The sequence below is a fragment of the Betta splendens genome, chromosome 6 (genome assembly GCF_900634795.4).
Source record: "Betta splendens chromosome 6, fBetSpl5.4, whole genome shotgun sequence".
NCBI lineage: Eukaryota > Metazoa > Chordata > Actinopteri > Anabantiformes > Osphronemidae > Betta > Betta splendens.
In genome coordinates, this window is record NC_040886.2 from 10,949,723 (window position 1) to 10,971,836 (window position 22,114).

General features: G+C 53.1%; 1 protein-coding gene across 1 annotated transcript in view; it reads left to right on the forward strand.

The window, feature by feature from the left end:
- Nucleotides 1–22,114, forward strand: part of igf1ra (insulin-like growth factor 1a receptor) — a 52,607-nt gene that overhangs the window by 6,310 nt on the left and 24,183 nt on the right. Inside the window, exon 2 of the mRNA XM_029152817.3 lies at nucleotides 1,311–1,874. Coding sequence (XP_029008650.1) covers nucleotides 1,311–1,874 — 564 coding nt within the window. The remainder of the gene's footprint in view (nucleotides 1–1,310; nucleotides 1,875–22,114) is intronic.

Sequence of the window (22,114 nt, forward strand, 5' to 3'; positions counted from 1 at the left end):
TCCATCCCCATCAACAATGCAGCTTCTATTTTGGGGGGAAACGCTTCGAACCTCGTGTCCGCCGAAGTGGGCCTGATCCGCTCATACGCGACCTTCAGCTCATTCATGTGCCAGGGGGACGCGTGTCGATGCCGTACCGCAATCCACTTCCGGGTTTTGCGTGACACAATCTGTCGGCGGAGGGGCGTTTCGACGGGGATCAAAGGCTCGCGTGGAAAGCGCGCTCGTTTGACTCCTCGCGCAGACGCTGGGACGCGTCCTAAGCCTCTGTAAGAACATAACAGGTTTAAGCAAGGAGCTCATATGTCACAGTGGCCCCGGTGCAACGTGTTGACGCCAATCTGTGACTATTTGTTGTTTTATACTTTTAATAAAAGCCACGTGGAGATTTTTTCCGACAAACATCTTCGTTTTATGTTCTGGTGGTTGAAATGGAGGTTTAATAAATAACTAAAATATTTTTAAAATTAATTTACTGGCTTGAAATATTTGAATATATGACCATGATTGAATTATTTATTATTTAGAAACCGTGTGGTTTGTTAAATAATGTCCAGTTGAAGCTCCAGTTGGATGAACGCGGTGGAATATGATGGATGGCTCCGATGAAAGGGAGCGTTTTAGACCCAAGCGCTTCTGGAACCGCTGACCGCGCCGCAGCGCAGTGACGTTATGAGAATCATGGCTCAGGTGCGGTAATTGATGGGCACGGCCGGAGCCGGACTCCATCGCCTCCCGTAATAAATAGCGTCTCTGTCGGCGTCGCTTCCGGTCGGCGCGCGTGCCGTTGAGAGACGCTCCTGACGCTGTGGTTTCCGGCCTTGTTTCCCTAACTCGGGGAAGCGGCCTATTAGAACGCGGAGGTGGGGGGCGGGGTCAGGCGAGGTGACAGACAACACACGTTGCTGAAAAATGCAGGGGTTTGGCTCGAATCCCGCGGAACGGAAGCTGCAGCAACACGTCGACTGGCGGAGCTCAGTCTGAAACTAAATAACGCTTCCCCCGTCACCTCTTTTATTAAATAGGCGTTCGCCTCGGCTGACCCTGGTGATAGTCTCGGTCTCCTGTTACAATACAAATACCCGCCTGTGAGAACTATTGTTAGCGAGTCTGAGCGTCTATTGAGTGTGGAAACACTGTCTAGCACTGCACACAATGTCTTTCCTCAGAGTGATTTGTTTGCTTGACGTCTTACGCCATCTTGCCTAACAGGATTATATGATTATATGATTATTGTAATTCAAATCTACAGCTGATCTTTACATCGCATTGCGCTTCTCACCTGTACCTGCTGCCTCCGTGTCTTTCAGTCTGCGCCCCCAGCATCGACATCCGGAATGACATCACGGAGCTGAGGCGCCTGGAGAACTGCACCGTGGTGGAGGGCTACCTGCACATCCTGCTCATCACCGACAAGACCAACCAAATCAACCAGGACGCCTTCCGCTCGCTCAGCTTCCCCAAGCTCACCGTCATCACCGACTACCTGCTGCTGTTCCGCGTCTCGGGCCTGGACAGCCTCAGCGTGCTCTTCCCCAACCTCAGCGTGATCCGCGGGCGCAACCTCTTCTACAACTACGCGCTGGTGATCTACGAGATGACCAGCCTGAAGGACATCGGCCTGTACAACCTGAGGAACATCACCCGCGGCGCCGTCCGGATCGAGAAGAACCCCGAGCTCTGCTACATAAACTCGGTGGACTGGTCTCTTATTATGGACGCGGACTTCAACAACGTCATCAATGTGAATAAGAAGGAGGAGGAGTGTGACAACGTGTGTCCGGGCATCATGGAGGACAACCGACTCTGCCAGAGGACCTCCATTAAAGACAACAACGACTACCGCTGCTGGACGTCCAAACAGTGCCAGAAAGGTAACCTCAAATCCTTCACCTCAGCACCCAGCGCATCCGAAGTACTGAAGCAGAGTAGGAGCATGTGCGCCGCAACTGAATGTAGATGAGGCTGTGATCCACGTAGGTGGTTTCCCGACTCCGAAGCATTTTTGAAATTGCGCATTTCTTCGCCGGCGAACAAATCCCATGAATCTGCGCAGTGTTTTCCCTTCATTTCCGTCGGGCTGCAGGATTGTCCACAGGCCAGTGCAAACATTTCCTCTCTGTTCATTAGAGGAACCTTGTCTTTAGATCAGGCTATTTGCGGAGTGAAGGATGGCTGCAGTATAGAGCAGCAGGTATTAGAAAGGATACTCAGTTGTGGTTAAAGTTGCTCTGCCAAGAAATGAGCTAGTCTGCCTGTCTGGACCATGTCAGTTAAATATTTGCCTTAGGGACTTTTTGCAATTTATGAAAAGAGGTATATTGAAGAATCTGGGGGAGGGTCATCCTAGTTCACTTCAGCCCTGGAAGCCGGGTCACTTTTTTTTTTTTTTCCAAAAACAGTCACTTATGTGTACTTGTCACTTGTTGTACTTGTCTCAGTCATTCATGCATCGCTTAGTGCATGTGTGACAGCTTGTGTTACGTTTTGCTCCCTCCCAGTTGTCAGAGAGAGAGAGAGAGAGAGAGAGAGAGAGAGAGAGAGAGAGAGAGAGAGAGACCCCCTCGAAGGCAGACGGCGGGTGGGGTCCGTGTAGAACGCCCGTCGGAGCCTTTGCTGGTCTCCGCTTCGCAGTTCATTCAAATATCCCTCTTCATCATTTGTCCGAGCCTGACTCGCTCGCTGGAGGCCTCTTTATTTTTTTGTTTCCTTCGGGCCACCTCCAACAGGGCAGAGGCCACAAGGGTCACATACATTATTGTTTAAGCTTAAAAGGCTCATTGATGTTTTTTTTTAAATAACACACAATGGTTTATATAAAAAAAACTGGCTCATTATGTGCATTTAAATTGAAAAACACTTCGTATTGTGTTGCAGCTTCGCCCTGGACTATAATTTGTGTGAAATAATGGTGGGAAAATGTTCCCCGGGCCCTTTTGTATTGAGGACCTGTGTGTTTATACCTCCTGTGGTCAGTTCAGCCCCCCATTGGAGAGCCTAGAACAGATAATGGGAGTCAGACCTGCGTCACGTCCCCAGTTTATCCACCTTCCGATACGGGAGCTGGGCAAAACTGTAGGATTTGAAAAATCTTTGTTACGACACATAACAAAGTGGCCGAATGTGTGCGTGTTTACAAAATGAAACATTGTGAAACTCATAATAGTCGGCGGTGACCTTCCAGCGTGTAGTTACTGTGTAATGTTTTGCCGTGAAGCCATCCGTTGTTCTCACGCGTCCGACCCGACGGGCCGAGCGGGAGCATTGTTTGAAGCGGGCCTGGGCCGAGGTCAGGGCGAGCGCATTCATCTGCAGGGCCTTGAGGTCTCAAGGCTGCAGATAAGTGCTTTGGGGAGCTATTCAGCCGGGAAAAGGGGGGAGTTGGGTAAAAAAAAAAAAAAAAAAGCTACAATAACGCTGGAGCATTTGTGTGATGTTTAAATTCCAGGCTTCGACATCTCTCACCCCATCTTTGTTTGCTGAAGGCCTGATGTGTCTACCGCGCTCTCCTGCTGGAGACTCATCTCTCCTCCCTCCGCCCCTCTGCATAATTGCCTTGTTTTTCTGCGCTACAGATGTTTCTTCAAGGGCACGTAGCGGTTTTCCCGTCGATACGGCCCGGTCTCCTCTTTAATTACGCTCCGCGAGCAGGGAGCGCCGTCTGCGTCGCCTCTGGGCCTCGTGAAGCAACGGCACGACTCCTCTTTCCATATGTTTGTCCACTCACCAGATACGGTTTCCCACAACAGTTTGAGGTGTATTAGATGACCCCTCCCCCCTCACCTCCCCCTCAGGGGAGAAGGTAAATGCCATTCCAGACAGAGTAAGTCATGTTAACTCCGTACTTGTGGCTGGACAGAAGTCGGTGGGAGTGATTGGAGCGGTTCTCGGTGCCGTTTAGTTGCGTGGGGGGGGGGGTCAAGTGTTGGGAGGGAGAAAAGCTGGTTCCTGTTTTCCCTCACCGTCCGTCTGCTCATCCTCCGCCTGGACCCTGGGCCTCGTCTCTCACGGTCCTCGTCCGTCTCCATCCTCATCCGGTGGCATTTACAGTGAGGCAGAGGAGCAGGGGAGCATGCTGCTGGGCCCCGGCCCGGTCCCGGGGCGGGTCGGACCTCTGGGAGGCGCACGCTCGCTCACATCGCATAGCTCGCGTGTCTCCTTTATGTGGCTGAATATTAACTTACCGCGCGCTCAGCTCAGGCACTCGGGTCTAATTTTTTAAAACTATCATCATGTCCCCGGTGTATTTTGATATCAACAAACAAATGTGAGAAGCCAAGTGTGCGTGTGAATGTGTAATGGATCAAAATGCCCACAAATCAAAACTATCTTTGCTTCTGGAGTTAGCAGGACTTATGTGTGACCGCTGTGGGAGCGGTCACACATGTGTGGTGTGGTGTCCTGTTGCATTTTCCCCCATCTGTAAATAGTGATGCAAGGTGGAATTCGACTTAAGGAGACCTGCTGTCATGTTATGTCACAGCCTGTGAGCTGTGAGCGCTCAAGGTCGGCCATGATGTGAGAATTAATGCGGCGTGAGAACGATTTTCCTCACTCTCTCTGACTATTTATGAGAAAATGTGACTTAATCTGGGAGAAAACAGGCTTTTGTGTATATTTTTCTGGAGCTGTTGTCCGTTTGTGTGATAGCAGGCAGAAGGTTCGAGCCGTTGGGCAGCGGCGCCCCTGCTGTGCCGGCTGATAGCTAGATTTACTGACATGTTATGGGTAAGGCAACAATGTTGGGTTTCATAGAAGGAACCTGCCCCTTTAAGCATATAAGGTAGAAATTCCTGCTGGCTTAGTCACTGGGCTGAGGGCATGGAGAGGGGGAACTGTGCAGCACATGCCATACGTGCAGACAACATGCACAGCAACAAGTTCAGTTGTAGTGGGGGACAATATTCATTAAGTCTGGGGTAGTGCATTGTGGGTAATACACAGAGGTGGGTTTCATGTGCTTTTGTGTCACCAACATCCTTCACTAGAAACCAGGAAGCGTTTAAATATTTAGCAGCGTCTCTAAAGCTTATCATAGTCCTGTGGCTACAGGGACAGGAAGCTCAAAAGGGCTCAAATTCCAGTCTAGAGAGTCTGGTGCTTTCCTGGGGGCACACTCACAACGATGACTCAGTGCCCGTACATCCGCTGTTTCCACTCAGCGTGAACCGCTCGCTCGCTGCTCCATTCTGTACAAAGCCCAGGCAGCGCGCCAGCGCTGGTGCCAGGGAGATGGCACTCACGTCGATCAGACTCATTCACCGCTGCGTTTCCCACAGCCACCGGACTAAAGATGGAATAATCAGATCCGGCGCGGCGCTCCGATTTACTCTCTGTTTACTGGGTCGCCCTTGTAAAGTAGGAAGCGGGCCTGTGCTTGGTGCAGCATATCAATGCGCTGGTGCAGCAGACCCGGTGCAGGCCTTGTAGTTAGCTTCAGCAGGGTGTGTGTGTGTGTGTGTGTGTGTGTGTGTGTGTGTGTGTGTGTGTGTGTGTGTGTGTGTGTGTGTGTGTGTGTGTGTGTGTGTGTGTGTGTGTGTGATTTCCCTGGGGAACCGCAGACTATTGATTTTCCGCGCTACAACCGCTGTGCCACCGAAATAAACACACGAGAGAATGCAGACGACGCTCCTCATTCTCCACGTGTTCTTACATGCTTCTGTCTCAAGCCGAGGTGCAGCGGCAACACACTAATTAGAAACGGCATGGCTCATCAGCCTCTCGTGCTGATGCTAAACGTGAATTTAAAGTGGAATGTTTCCTACCCTTGAAAAGAGCCAGAGCAGCTGTTTAATCTAACAGGCTGCTTTTTAATGTGCAGTTGTGAGTATTGATCTGAGTAAAAATGTTCAGTTTGAATGTTTTATGTATTAGAAAGGTTGTAGTGTATTATCTAGTATCCAATTATGTCTCTAAATTAAATACAAATCCTTCCTTCCTTCCTTCCTTCCTTCCTTCCTTCCTTCCTTCCTCTGGCCTTTGCCACATTTGCTCCCCTCTAGGTCACACTCATAAACGACATGCTTGGGAACGCTTAGCACACAAACATGGCGTATTCACCCAAAACAGTGCCCAGAACTTGAGTTCTCCTGAAGGCTCGGTTTGGTTACGACTATTTGATTCTGCTCGTTTGATTTTATTAGCTGCCTTTTGGATTTTTTTTTAAATTTTTTGAGGCCTTAGGCGCGAGTTGTCAAATGCGTTTCGCCACAAACACGCTGAGATTTGCTCCAGATATTGGTCCATATTCGCCCGAAAGGTGTGGTGACCGTCACGAGCTGCCGCAGACGCGTGGACTGCTGTTGTTAATCATTTAATATCAGCGTCCTTCTCCGCATAATTTTGGTTAGATAACTATTTAGCAGAAGTGTGGTCGCGATGACATGGTCATACAGTGTGTTATTGTCCACGTTTGAACAGCAAGAGCTACTGTCCATTGACGATGGGCTGCTGCGAGTTTATCCGACTCCTGTCCTTCGGCCCACAAAGGACTCCTCTCACAGCTGTGACAGACCGGCCTCTTTCCCGCGGTTTCCTCTCATAGACTCGATTGACCAAAACAGGACCTGTGTGCGAGCGCGTCTCGCGTTCCCGTCCTCCTCGATGCCCCGCTGACAGGCCGCCCGCTGCTGCGCCGCTCGGCAGCCGTGACTCATCCTGGGCTCTAGCGCCCATTCATAAATCTGCACGAACACTATGACTTCCTCCCAGAGCTCCGCTCGCACGGCGGAGGGGCCGGGGGCGGCCTCCGCTCCGACACCAGCGTCCGTTTACTAGGAGATGATGCCATGTTTGCGAGGAAGCTTTTAGAGCATGGGTTAATTCCAAAAAAAAAAGGAAATCTGCTGCTGACAAATCTCTCCTGCAGAGGTGAGGATGTGCCCTGGCACACGGCGGGGAGAGGACAGGATCCCGATCTGCCAGAACAGTTTGTCTGGTTCATGGAGGTCACAGAAACACTGCTCCTGTATTTTCTTCTCCTGTTTGTGTGTGCGTGTGTGTGTGTGTGTGTGTGTGTGTGTGTCGCTCAGCAGCTCTGTGGCTTTGCTATTAAATAAGCCGCCGCGTATGCACTTGGGTCTGAATGGCTCCACAGTTTGTATTAACCAAAGAAAAGTTGTCGTTCAACAAGTAGCCGCGTTGTGTCGTGCAGCGGCGCGGCGCGGCGTGAGTCACGTCCCAGTGGGCGTGTTGTGCGTCTGTGTGGGCTTTGTGTTCGCTATCTATAAAGGAGATATCAAGCAGGCCCCAGCGTGCCAGCGGTGCTTCACCATCTGCTCCTTTTCGGATGGCGCGCACAATGAGGAGATGAAAGGGCGTCATAAAATTACAAAGGAAATGTCATGAATTACTGCCGCTAAGCGAAACGCCTGTGACGGCCGCGCACGCGCCCTCAGCGCTTCCCCTCCACCTCCCGGGATGGATGTTGTACCAGCCCCCGAACAGCATTCTGATCCCGTCGGGCCTTTGCAAATCTTTTCTGGCGTGATGGACAGTGTCCACAGGGCATAAAGCTGCCCGGCCTGTCTAATGTCATCCGTCTGCTTCCTGTCAGCGACGGAGGAATGACCTTGACCCCCCGCGGAGCCGGCCCTTCCCCTCGCTCCTCCGCGTGCCCGGGTGCGGTCCCCAGGGTCCGGGGCAGTTGTCAGCGTGCAGCCTAATGGCCAGGTCCTGGCTGGAGGTCCTCTGCCGCCTCCGGGCCTCCTGGCACCGCTCTCCTCTGGCAGTCGGATCGCTCCGTGGCCGGCCGCCTCAATGGGCCACTCCAACACCCACGACCACCGCTCGGCGCTTTGTTAGCATCGGGGCGGCCCGGTGAAATATGGCTGCTGCAGAGGAAGCCTGTGTGTGTGTGTGTGTGTGTGTGTGTGTGTGTGTGTGTGTGTGTGTGTGTGTGTGTGTGTGTGTGTGTGTGTGTGTGTGTGTGTGTGTGTGTGTGTGTGTGTGTGTGTGTGTGTGTGTGTGTGTGTGTGCATTTCCATTCATTCCCGCGGACTCACCGGGCGGCGGCGCGGCTGACGGGACGGGGAGGGCGAGCGGGAAGCGGTGGAGGACACGCTGCGCAGCTGCACTGCGCTTTGCAGCAGTCAGACGGCGGCTCGTTACTGTGTCAGATAAATATAGAGCTCTCTGGAGCTCCGCGCTGCAGCTCTATCGCTGCCTGGCGCGTGGAGGGAGGGAAAAGGCCGCGTCGCCTGGGAGCTGCCACTGTCCTCATTCATCCTCAGCTAAATTGGCTTTAGACACACAGGATATCGGAGATTATTGGGGGGGGGGTCGGGTGAGGAGACGGAGCCGCGGCGTCCTGTAACGGCACCAACACAGCGCAGACCTGACAGTGGATGATGCCGTTTAGACCGGGGGGTTAAAGTTACGGTTGCTGCTGGAGCATTTATTATGCTGCGTTTGTTGGCGGTCAATAACCACACACACACACACACACACACACACACACACACACACACACACACACACACACACACACACACACACACACACACTCTGTTTGTGTGCATCCTCCCGCTGCCGATGGAGCAGTTATGACGGCCCGATGGTGGAGGAGCAGCAGCGCTCCTTTCATCTCCCCCGTCCTCCTGCGTCTGATAACCACTGGGCTCTTTGAAGACCCCCCCCCCCCCCCCCCCCCCTTCAGTCCCCCCCCCTCTCCCATTAGTGTATCAATTACAGAGACGAGGCTTGTGGGGCTTGTTTGCACTGGAGTGTGCGTCAGGAATCGCCTCTCCGTCCGTGTCTGTCTGATAAACATGACAGACACGTAAACACGGCCCGTCCCCATTCATATTTAATGGCTCGCACTCGTCAAGCTTCGGTTCCCCTACCTCGACGGCGCGCAGCGTCGGCCGCTTGTGGTGCTGCGGTTCCCGTCGCAGCCCTTTCCAGTAATAAGACGCTCTCCTGCCCCGTGTGCACAGACCAGACATGTAGTTGCTTGTAAAAAGCTTGTTTTCGCATTCCACCGGCCTCCCTGCATAATGCATGCTATTATCTTCCAGCCCTGTTCTTTTCATGCTCCCTTCCACCGTCTGCCTGCGTGTGGGGCAGCGCCCGTCGAGGAACAACACCCCCCCCCCCCCCCCCCCCCCCCCCCCCTCGGAACCTCGCCCCGCCGCCACCTCCGTAACCGGGGGAACCGCACGTGGTTCTGTTTATCGGTTGTTTATTCGTGAGAATGTCTCTTCACGGTTGACGGAACCGATGCTGGGGGGAGAGGGGGGAGGAGGGGGAGAGGGGGCAAGTGCAGGCAAACCGGGACAGGCCCGGGACGCTGATTGAGTTGAGCCGACAGAACGAGGAAGTCCGCAGACCGGGTTTGGACGCGCGTCTTCAGGGAGGCTTTTAACATTCCTTTTTCCCCTGTTCCTTAAACTTTAATCCGAATCAGATCCAGGCGCTCGCAAACGCGAACGACCCCGTTCCTCCCATGACGGCAGCCAAAGGAGGCGAAGTCGGTCGAGCGAGCGCGTTTAGAGACATTGGAGCCCAGCTCCAGATGTGTGTCGTCCACACGCGCTCCTGAGCGTTCGCAGCATAAAGGAGCGCTTGGTCCATGAAGCTTTATCACGCTAATGTTTTCCTCTGCCTCTGATTTATACATGCGGGACCCCCCCTCCCCACCCCCACCTCTCCCAAGCATCGTAGCTAATTGTGTTTACATCAGATCCAATAAAGATTGTGAGCCGCTCGCCAGCAAAGCCTTTGGTCCACGCTCATCAGCGTCATGCCACACAAATGGACAGTTTGAACAAATGGATATCGTTAGATTAAATTAAACAGGAAAACAAAGCCTCTGCGTTCACCTTTCCGCAATTACGGCCCGTGCTTAAGCGAGGGTTTTCCCGGGGACAACGCTCATCCTCTGAATGTATGATGGGTTTCATCTCGAGCGCCGCACGCAGAGGTCCTCCGCGTTCGCTACTCTTCTTTTGAGCTGCTCTCATCGATTTAGTTGAACGGAGACTACGGCGCTACTGCGGGGCGTCAGTGTTGCGTTCAAGGACAATCAAACATACACACGGCGTATGTGCTGGTACCAGTAGCACATGGAGGATCAGTTCTCCTGGACTCTGGTCTTTGTAGCCATGGTATTAGCAGCATTCTGTGCCTATGGAGGCCTCCTGGTCATAAAAACAACCCAGCGCCCCTTTGGCCTCGTAAGGGGCCAAGGTACCGTATAGAATCACAAACCTGGAATGCTCTTGAATTTTTTTTACACAGTGTTACACTGAAGAGTGTTTTAATTAAGTGAAAGCCTAAAGTAGGCCGTGTGATCACACAAACATGTTGGCTTAGGTAAAGGACATGTTTCAGACCACCAGCGATGCTTTTGAGACTGTGACCTTTTCCAGGCTCTGCCTTCACTGGTGTAAGGACTAATAACTGGGCTGGGGTTTCACCATCTTTTATTTTAATTTGAAAATGCATTTGGAGACGAAATGTCATAGTCTGGACTTGTGAGCGCCCGGTGCTGTATATGAACAGCAGCTTATTGATTTCTCCATGCAGCATTTGTTTCTGCTCAGTGCAAACACACACTATCCGATATTGTGATATTTTTTCCATCACCGAGGATGTAAATATCAAAAAAGGGGCTGCTTTACCCCAGCATGTGGGAACCTGCGTGCTCTGCACAACGTGCTCTTCGTCGCGCTACCATGGCGACAGACACCTCTGCATTCAGCGTGTCACTTTGTGCCCGTGGGTACCAGGAACGAGCTGCACTCAAGCATGTGTTTAAACTCTGGGCTCAGGTGTAGTGGGAGCAAAGAAACGCAGCGCTGCAGCCTCTTTTAAGTGCAAGGATAGAGACGCGGCTCCTGATTTATGTAGCGAGTACGAGTGTGGGTGGGTCACGTCCTCCCAGAGAGGCCAGCTACTGGCGGACAAAAAAAAAAAACGAATGGAAACAAAGAAAGAGGCTGAAAAAGTACAGGGTGGAAGAGGACGGAGACAAAGAGAGAGAGAGAGAGGTGGAGGTTTACATATCCCCACCCAGCGGTGAGGTCACATCCACTATGACATTTATATAGGAAAAAAGTCAAGATCAAACAAGTCTGTCTCCCACATGGTTGCAGAAAAGCTTCAAAGCTCCGCTCTGTAACAAGGCCACATGGTAACACTTCGCGTCAGCTAATCACCAGCAGCCCAGGGCGCTGAGTCGGTGACCAGAGCAAGACGCGGATCGCCGTTTCAGCTGCATCCGTGTGTGTGTGTGTGTGTGTGTGTGTGTGTGTGTGTGTGTGTGGCTGAATAGTGGAGTGAGGGTGACACTTGGAGACGCCACTGAAAAGCATCTCGCCTCCGCCGCGTGTCTGGAACGGCAGCCGAGGCATCGTGCTGGGAGCCGCTGTTCCCGAGTCCCCGCCCTCCTTTCGTTTTCCGACTAACGGACACGCCCCTCGCAGGAACCTCCGCCGGCTTTTTTATTCGCCGACTCGGAACCCTCTGCCGTAGACACGGAAGCGTCCGCGGGGCCGACGGTGGCGGAGAGGCCTGTTTGTGTGGGCGTCGGGAGGTGGAGTAGGGTGTGTGTGTGTGGGAGGGGGGGAGGGGGCCTGAAGAAACAACGGCGACCGCTCTCGGGCCTGTCGCCTGTTCCCCGACTTTTTGGCAGTAAACTCGATCAGCGAAAGGAAAAACACACACTCGCGCCCTCACAATGCGGCCCTTTGTCTCCCGTCGGCATCGGAACCATCAACCGTTCCGGGAAATAGTTTCCAGCTTATTAAAACGCTTCCAGACGGACCGTTGAACCCGTGTGTTTTCCAGCTAATTGCCTGGCGCGCGTCCTCGCCCCGGGCCCGTCGCATCATCAGAGAGTGATGGGTCCGTGATTGGGCCTGCGCTGCGTCTGCCGGTGTCGTCCTCCTCCCGTCTCCTCCCTCTCCCCGTCTCGTCCCGCGGCGCCTCCGATGAGCTGCAAGCGCGGCCTCGTGCCCCGGTCAGCGCCCGGCGTCGTCCTAACGGAGCTGCCATTAACGGCCTATTAGTTTAGTTTTCCTAAGCGAGTTAAATCATCTGTTGTTTCGCGAACCGGCAGTGAAATTTGAGCGGTGTCATGAAAGTAATTCAATTCCTGTGTCGGAATATTGGCGCAGCAGTGTTTTATTTAATCGCCGTATCGGTTATCGTTGGCGCGATCACTTCTGAATCAATCTATAGAGGTAATAGGTGCTCGCCCTCTGGTGTTATTGGATCCAGGGCTTAACTGCTGCTCTCTCGTCTCCTTCAGCGAGTGCACGTGCGACCACAGGTTGAAGGGCCGTAAATCAGCCGGGGGGGTTTCAGACGTTTGCTGCTCCTTTTTTTTTTTAAGTCCACGGCACGAATGGGAGCTAAAGCTTCGACTGGTCACCAGCGGCTCTGGACGACCTGCAACGAGGGCCCTGCTGCAGCAGCTTTACACATCACCATCCTCCTCCTCATCATCATCATCATCATCAAATATCAGGAACAGCCTTTGTGCCAGCATATTTAAACCCTCTGGAACGCTTGACCCCCTCAGCCAGGGTTACTGAAGTTCAGTCGTGTGGCTTGTCTCCCTGCTGGCATTCTTCACGCATACTGATGATTCCTGTGTCTGCGAGGCCGATAAGGAGAGGGGATGCGGCGGTAACGAGGAGGGACACGCTGCGGAGGGCTAGACAATGGGGCGGTTCTGTCACACGAGCTGGTTGGCATTGACTCGGGCCCATTGTGCCTCACGTATTGTCACAGGGTGGGCATTATTCCCTTGGTGATGTCACGTCTGCCTCGTCAAGAATGCGGCGTATACAACTAAGCTAACGCTTACGCAACAGACAGTGCTTTGCTTTAAATGCTTTTGTAGGACACAGCATGTGTGTGTGTGTGGGGGGGGGGAGGTTGTTGTTCTTTTCACTGTCTGACCCTGACAGGGAGAACTGGAAGAATGCCTATTGTTTCCTCATCACTTGCTTTGTCTGATAAACTCTCGACCCACTCTGTAGCTCGAAGGCTGTCGACGCTCCGTCGCCCGCGTTTTCGCCAAACTCCCGCGGCGTCTTCCTCTCTCGTCTCCTCTTCCTCCTCGCCGATCCCTCCCAGAACGGCTGCTGCGGTTCATTTTCAGCGTCGCGGGAGGATGACACCGGTGCCTTTATGTAACGTCACAGACAGCGAGGGCACCTACGCTAACCCCCTTGGTCTTGTCTAAACTGCATTTCTCAACCCACAACCTCTCAGCTTGTTCGGGCCTGTGGCAACTCAACAGCTTAGCTTTCTCTCTGGAGGTTGTCATTCAGCAATTCAGCCAGCATTCACAGAGGGTGACTCATCATTTTTCTTTCTCCTTTTCATCAGCTGCCTCTCGTATACGTTCCGGTGGAAAATATGGATAGATGTAGCGACGCGGCCTCCGTTCGCGCGCTCCTTGTTGTCGCTTTAGCGCCGTTTTCCACAGCCCTGCGTTCGTTTGTGAGGTCACCTCAGGACCCGATGAACAATGCATGACGGTAAGCGATCCGCTGAAACGTCACCCGCGCTCGGCTGAGCTCCTCCAGAATGAGCGTTGACCGCTAAGACGGCAACGAATCGTGGTATTTTTGGGAAATTCCACCTCGTCTTATTCGTCTTAGCGCCGTTTAGCCGGTGACGAAACCGCTATTGCGCCGGCAAAGCAAACCGTATGCACGGGGTCGTGTCGGGTGATGCTGCCTTGTCCAGTATTTACTCGAGCGGGTGCATTTCGGCACGTCAGGCACGGTGTGAGGCCGCGCGGCGCGGACGGCGTCTATATGAAGCCGTGCAGTGGAAGCGGCCCAGCTGCATTTCGCGTGTTGCTCTTGGCTGCGTCGCCTGCATTCTTCCCCACTTCCAGAGACATACGATCTTGTTCTTTGGATCTTCTAGCGCCAAAGCATCCACTGTTGGGCTCCTCGCCGCTTCCTGGAGCCGCTGCCAGGTCACTATTGTGTCCAGTGGAAATAAAAAATGAATAGACCTAGAATCCTCTGTCTGTCACATGCCTCGGACTACGGGTTTTAGGCCCCCGCGTCCGTTTCATCACAAGGTTTGATTAATGGGCTGGAATTAAGGCCTACTTGCGGGTCAAGTGCAATTAAGAATGTTAAATTCCACAAATTTCCACAAATGTTTAGACTGTTGAACCCTTTGAAGTCCCTGCAGGGTTGACAACAAGCTTTTCTGTTCTCCTTATGATCCAAGGATAAGTGGGAAGCATTTCCCTTGTTTAAATCTGTAACTGGATTAGCGGTACCCTCTGGAGAAAGGTGCCATAATAATACAGCCTCCGCGCAGGGCTCCCACACACGGGTCTGTGTGCTGATGTTTCTGGTGGCACAGAATCCTAAGACCTTCCAGATGTGCGGATGAAGTCCTACGTCACGGCTGGACACCCGTGGCTGCTTTGATACAGGTGTTCAATGCCACGGTCTCCTGCTGTGTCTAAGTATTTAGTAGCGTGATAGTTTCACAGCCAAACCCTGATTGGGGGGAAAAATAGGGAGCCCCGACAGACATAGAGAGAGGGGGGGGGGTTCTTTACTGAGCTAAGGTCACGGTCCTCCTCTGACAGTGGCAACGCTGGCGGAGTCAAGGTGGAGCTGTAGAGGCCTGACACAGGGCTCAGCGGAGAACGAGCACGCGACCCGGATGCCGCCGCGTGTCCGTTTGACCCAGCAGGGTCGAAAGGTCACGACCTTGTTCAGCGGCGTGCTTCGTCTAAAGCTGCGGTCAGTGGGAGCACAGGGACTCCGACTGTGGGCCAAACCGCGGCTCTGGAAGCGTTTTCGCACACAGACTTTTTACACAGTCGCACCAAATGACCCCGTCCGCATGTACACACACTGCTCCCTTACGCACCAGGCAGATCCCTGAGCCATCAGGGACAATTAACGCAGTCGTTCATCTCACTGCTCTGTCTGGTTAGTACAAGAGGAAATGTAGGCCAAGAGAAAGGGGGGGGGGGCAGATAATATACTGATGAGGGAGGTCTAACAAACTCTTATTCCACTGATGACAGTGTGGAGGAGATTGAGGAAACACACACACACACACACACACGCACACACGCATGCACACACACACACACACTGTCACGCTTCAGAACTCTGTGCCTGTGTGTCTTCAGGTGTCTCCAGCATGACAGGTGTGATGAGGACACGTATGCACTCTTTCCCATCCCTGGACGTTTAATGGAGGGGGGGGGGGCGAATCCTGGGTCATTTGCCGCTGCTGATTTGGTTTTGGCGGTTGGTGCAGCAGCAGATGGGAGGGGCGATGGGAGGCTGGAGGGCGTTTGGCGTGCTGTCCCTCCAGAGGGCGGGTGCGTGTGCACGCAAGGAGCTCTCCAGTCGGTCTTTAGGCAGACGGCAGCTGGTCGAACAGGCTTAGGAGAGCGGTGGGCAGTCTGGGCCCTGACTTAAGCCCATTAGGCCCTCTTTACTCCTCCTGTGGTCAAAAACGGTTGCGATTGCGCTGTAGATGTGGAGGCAGGTGGAGCTCTGCTGTTGATGCTCTGAAGGCGAACGATACGTCCGCGTGGCAGGTGACGCCGGCAGTTCAGGCACCGTGAGGCTGCACAGGGATCCGTGAAATGTGCTCCAGGCTTGATACCTGTGATAAGGAAAGAGAGACCTGATCTCACAGGCTTCTTTTACCTGTGAGGTATTTTTTCCTAATATTTGACCGGGATGCAGCTATTTAGCTAATGTAACGCAGCACCGTCTTCATCACAGCACTGGACGATATTACACAAAAAGAACTTACACAAAGAAGTGTCTTTACTGCAAGAAACGTGTGTATCCAGTCCGTCGTGGCTCTGATGCACCTCTGACTGGTGAAATGATTTACTTTTATTGCTCTCTCCTTCGCCGTCTGTATCACTTCTCTCTAAATACAAGCCTGCAGCCACTGGTTCACCAGACAGTGCTATTTTATTTGAACACTGACTCTATTGTGGGCACCAGGAATCTTCAGAGTTATTTAAGAGCAGACACATAATTATACCGTTACACTGACAGTGATGCTTGCTGTGAAATACGGGCGTTTTTATTTTGCTCGTTCTAATCGAATCCGACCTGGCTTTCGCTGCTCGGCGGGTTGGAGGGTCCGTGCCCCCGGCGTCCTCCTCGACCTCCCCGCCTCCTCCCTCGCTGTGAAACCGACCCATTCAGCCCCTCGGGCGACGCACACATGCGCTGACGTCACGCGGGGCTGCTTGTGGGCTGACGTCGGTGTTCAGGCTCCAGCCATATCAAAGGGGCGAACAGGCCCCGGTCAGTGTGGCTGCCTGGCAGCACAGTCCACAATGGCTCCTGTTCAGAACCTCGCGTCCCACGACCACAAATAGCTCTTGTGTGTTTGTGCACGTATCTGCGCCCGCGTCGACCGTGTATGATGCAACGCGGATTAAGGGGATCAGTGTGTCATTTCAGAGGATACTCCTCCCTTATTTGTATCCGCACGCTGTTATAATACGTGTGGAATGACGGAGCCAGATGTGGCCACATTCGCGTCAGGTCGTCCACAGCCACATCCAGAGCCTGACACAATCACAACAGTCCTAGTGGGAGGAGGCAGGGACTGGGAACTGATGAACAGGCGGACCAGTTCCTCATTGGAACTTATTCTGGAGCAAAATATCGAGGGCCTTCCTCCCTCATCCAGTCCCCACCTCTACGTCCCACAAGCTCAGCGCCGGGATTGATGATGTGTCATTGGATCCTTTAGTGGATCAATGGGCTCATAGCCCACTGGGGGCTGGATACTGACGATCCATCATCAGGGGTCACAACACATTTAGCCCTGTGTCACAAGCACTCATTGTCATTCAAGGTGTGGTCACGCGGGAGGGGGAGAGCAGTGTGAAGTTGTGTTAGCTGGGCTAAAGTAGCAGTTCTACAGTAGCTCTGCAGCAGCAGAGTCCCCTGGGTCCAGGCTGCCACCTTTTGGGCTGCTGTCTGTCCCTCCTCTCACATCTGGATCCAATAGGAGCGGCTTCCTCCTCTGAAGAAGGGACGCGTATAAATAGCTTGGCAGCCGTGACCACACAATGCAGCGCGGCCTGGACGCCGGTTCGTTCGTCCGCTCGGCTCCCTCCTTCGCTTTGGATGTGGCGTGTGATGCTGCCGTTCCCTCATGCCCCCCCACCTGAGCTCCCCCAGTCCCTGGATTGTGGTATGCGCGCGCGCCGGACGCTCGGAGGACCTCCACGCGGCCCTGCGCTCGTCTGTGGAAAGTTTGAGTGGAGTGGGGCCCGGATAAAAGGCAGGCAGGCGGCGGGTGGGTGGTGTGGAGGTGGCCTGCGTGGGCTGAGGAGGGGAAATGCAATATCCTGGTTATATCTGAACCACGAAACATGCTGCTTTTATGGGATGCTAAGCATGCTAACAGCTCCATTATGGCTATCTTATATCTCACATAACCACAACACAAAGGAGGTGTATGAAGCAAAAAGCAGACGAAGAACTGATATTTGTTACCTCGTCTGCCTCTCCTGTTTGCGTACCGTTGACTACTCACATTCTCCTCCTGTGTGGCAAATGTGCGTGACCTGCCACACAAGCCCCACCCGCCCAAATTAAAACTCATTCCACAGTGGGTCTGCTCCGCTTAGCCGTGACCCCCTCCGTCCGTCCCTTCTCACATCCTCGTCCACTTGTTTGCTCGGGGGCGGCAGCAGCGGGAAAGGAGAGCAGCGGAGGGGTAGATGGAATGGAGGATGGAGTGTGATGGGGGGGGCGATTCCTCCTGCTTGAGTGAGTTTTAATTTGTGCACTTACAGCAGAGGACACTGTAGCTTAGTGTGTGTGTGTGTGTGTGTGTGTGTGTGTGTGTGTGTGTGTGTGTGTGTGTGTGGTTTGTGTGTGTGTGGGGGGGGGGGCCTTTGGGCACAGATGCATTTCCATTCATGCACTCGCTCACCTCTGACTATGTATGCACGAATGCTCCTCCACACTGTAACACACGGTATTACTGCATCTTGGTGGTGTAGTTTCTAGTTCTACTCTTTATCTCCCCTGAAACAAAGCGCTTTGATTGATCAGTTAAAAAACTCCATCGCAGGCTGCAATGAGCAGCTCAGGGACACAGTCTATTTAGTCTATGAAAATCCGCCAGAAATCCTTATACATAAATCTATATATAATATAAAATATCTATTTCTGGACTACGGAGAGTTGGGAGGTGGGGAAAAAAAAGTTATAGCAGGGACTCTCGTGTTGGCTTAAAAGCATGCCTCAAGTGTCTGCATGTGTCCGCGTGTGATGTGGTGAAGCTGCAGAAACATGGAGGTTGTGTTCCAGCGATGGAACTGGAGAATGTCCCCGCTCCCCTCTCGCTGGCCTCCGAGGAGGAGCCACCACTGTTTGCTCCTGCCCCTGCTCCGCTCTGCGCCTGCCTTCCTCTGCCAGACACATAGTTTCAGTTCCCCTCCCAGGCCATGAGGGTATCAGGTTTGTTTTGGAGCGGAGGGTGGGGTGAGACGGAGGAGGGGGGGGGGCACACGTGCGAGCGGAGGCTGGCAGGTTCGTGGAGGGGACGGACGGACGGACGGACGGACGTCGGTGCGAGACGGAGGCGCGGCAGATGGAGACGGGCGCTGGAGGAGAAGGAAAATAGAACAAACAAGTCCCTCTTGGCCCATTGCTGCTCTTGACCCCTTATCCATAAATTCTGTGCCAGCAGCTGGAGTTGTGGAGCGGCCATTTTATGAATGAGGGTGGGAAGGAGGGAGACGGGGAGAGGAGCGACGGAGGCGAGAGCGAGAGGGGAGGCGGGTCAGGCTGTGTGTTGTGTATGTGTGTGGGTGGGTGAGACGCGGCTCAGAGGCGCTTGTGGTGGAGTGTGTGTGTGTGTGTGTGTGTGTGTGTGTGTGTGTGTGTGTGTGTGTGTGTGTGTGTGTGTGTCTGCTCAGGCTGAGGCGGAGCCTGGGGAAGGCCCACACACACACACACACACGCTCTCCTCAGGTTTTCTGTTTGTGCTTCGTTCACCGCTCCGTCTGGAACAAAGGCCCACTTCGGGCCGAGCTTCCGCTTGGAGCTGCTCGCCCAGCGGCCGGGAGCGGACCCGCCTCGGGCGCGAGGCGGCGACGGGCACACCTCCACGCCAGCGCCAGTGATCCGGTCCTCCTCCCGCTCCGCTCCTCTCCTCTCAGGCAGTATTTTACACACTGATGACATGAGGCTTTGAGGCGCCAAGATGTTCTGATCCCTCATTCCTCTCAGCAGCCAGCGTGCACATACCCTTAAAGCACAGACACAATGCTGGCACGGCCGTCCTTGGCTCTGTGGGAAGTTGGGCTTGTTCAGCTCCGTTTGATGCATGATGATGACAGGACTAAGGGGGTGGGGGGAGCTCTTGTGTGACTGGAGAGGAGTCCTTGTGTTTCCCCCAGCTCTGTAGTATCTCCATAATAACTTAGGCCCATTGGAGATTATTCACCGAGCTGCGACATTTAAAACACGAATCTGAATCTCCAGGTCGAATAGTAAGTTCATTCTGCGTGAGCGAGGCCAGGATCGGTTCCACCTCCGCTCCGTGAAGCAGCGGGTGCCTCGGGCTCGTCAGACAGCGCCGCTCGCGTAGACACAAGGCCCAGGACGTCCTCTGGTGCCTCCTGCCCCACTCTCTACATCACCGACGCTCATCCGGCCTGCGGGGCTGGCTGCCTTTCTTCCGGCCCACCCCGTCCCCCACCCCGCGTGGGAGCCGGAGCCAGGGCTGGGTGAACTGGTATTTTCCTCCCCCCGAGGACGGGTGATCTAGTAACAACATGCTTCAGGTGCGCCTGGTGTTGTTAACATGTCGCAGGAATGCGTTTCTGTGGGCACAATGGGCTGATCTTGACTCAGATACGCTGCTGAAATGATTATTATAGTGTCATTTAGATTGTTTGCAGGTATGTTCGCAACCGTTTTGATGATCAGTTTTGCACATTTTTATCTCTTAACATTTTTCTTGGCATTTTTATTTATTTTTATGACAATTTTAACCCAGCACTTGAACAACGGGCTGATTTATTTATTTATTTTTCATTCAAATTAATGAGTGACCAGTTGGAAAAAGTTACAACTCTCCACTGATTTATTGTATTGACTCGCTCTCCCCAGTGTTTCACTCTGTGATTGCCTCTGTCTCGTGTCCAGCCTTTGCAGTCCGGCAGCTCAGCAAAGTACAGCGAGGCCCCGCAGCAGTGGGCGAGTGGGGAAAACACATACTGTAGCTGTGGTGGTGTAACAGACTGCAGTAGGGACACACACACACACACAAAAACTAAAACAGAACCTCTGACAGGAATCAGGACAGAGAAAGATTAGCACTAATCAAACCACCACCAGTACAAGGCTGAGTCTGGAAATTTGGTCCTGGAAAAAGGCCTGGAGTCAGAGCCAGTGCTTTGATGGCTTCCTTTTGAGTGGTAGTTAAAGGATATGGTCTCCTGTTTCCTGTATTTGCTCCGTCTCGCTGTGTGTGTGTGTGTGTGTGTGTGTGTGTGATTGATGGCACATTGATTGAGCAGCGTGCTTCCATTCCCCCTCACAGCCAGCTATCTGTCCCCTGGCTGTCTGCAGCCATTCGGTCCAGCGCTGGCTGTCTGAAAGCGTGGGGGGGTATGCACACTCATGTTTGCACTTTTGGAGGAATCCCTGATAGCAGGTGTGGACCCTCCTGACCTCTGGCTCCTAAAGCTTCAGACTCCGTATCTTGCACAGCAACTAGATCTTAGAGTCACACGCGCGCTTTTTCTCCAGACTCATATTTAGTTTTATTCCTCTGTACCCGTTCCAGAGCTACCGTGGTACAGTAATAAAGGCCCCAGGGCCTGCATTTGTTATGGTTTATGATGTACATGTTTTATACATCATAAACCAGCAACAGTTAAAAATAATAGTCATGTTATGGTTAACAACTATATAACGCCAGCAAATTACTGCATTGGGGTGCAACGTGGTTGTACTTATACCCATAAATACAGCGTTGTCTCTGTTTTAAGACACAAACATGACAGACAGACGGACAGAGACACCCCCCCACCCCCACACACACACACACACAAAATCTACATCCCAACGAAGCAGAGAGTTGTCTGTGTCGTCGAGAGGAGAGAAGGAGAGGAGGGGAAACATGGCCCCTTCTTTTCAAACTGTATCTTTATGTCTCCCCTGACTGTGAGTGTGCCACTCCATTTCACAATGGAGGCCATTGTTTGTTGGGGGGGGGGGTATTTAGTTTCAGTAAAGTCTCTTCGGCCTTCGCTGCCCTCCGAGTCGTGGCCCGAATGCTCAAATCTAATTCACACCTGTGTTCCGGCGGCGCCCACGTGCCGCTGAGCAAGGCACCGCGTCTGTGGAGTCAGTCCGCGGGAGCTGGACGCATCCACACCCCCCGCTGCGCTTCCTGTCGCGGTGCTGCGATGACTTTTTACCTCTCCCACATGCACAGACTCCTCCCTAATCCGACTAAAGGCTAATGACTGGCGGATTGATGCGATGTTGGACTGAGCGCTCGGGCCTGATGCAGGACGCACGTCAGACGTCTGCGATAAAGAGCGCGTGTACTTTCATTGGCACATAAATGTCAAGCCTCGTCTCCGCTCTCATCTTAAAAACAACCGTGGCGGCGTGTTGGTGTCGCGTGTGCAGGTCGTTGCATGTGTCTCATAGTAACTGAACACACACTGAACCATTAGAGACCACGTGGGGGACATTAATGGTAACCAAGTGTGATGTGGAGGAAGGGGGGGGGGGGCACTATGAAAAAGCTGCTCTACAGCCCCGCGTCTCACACACAGCGGGTCGTTTCCACATAAGTGGAAGGAGACATGCATGTATGTTACAACAGATGCTGAGGGTGAGAGAGGACGAGAGAGGTTTTTTATTGCGTCTTCATTTCCACTCACTTCTTTCTTCCCTCCAATGGCCTCCTCCAAGGTGGCCATGTGAGCTGCTGAGGTCCCTAAAAGGGGCAAATGAAGCAAGTGTTTGTGTTTGTGTGTGTGTGTGTGTGTGTGTGTGTGTGTGATAGAGAGAGAGAGAGCGTGCGAACAAGAGAAATAGCCTGGTTTTGGGTAGAGAAGCAGAGGAGGAGGAACTATAATTACCTCCCACCC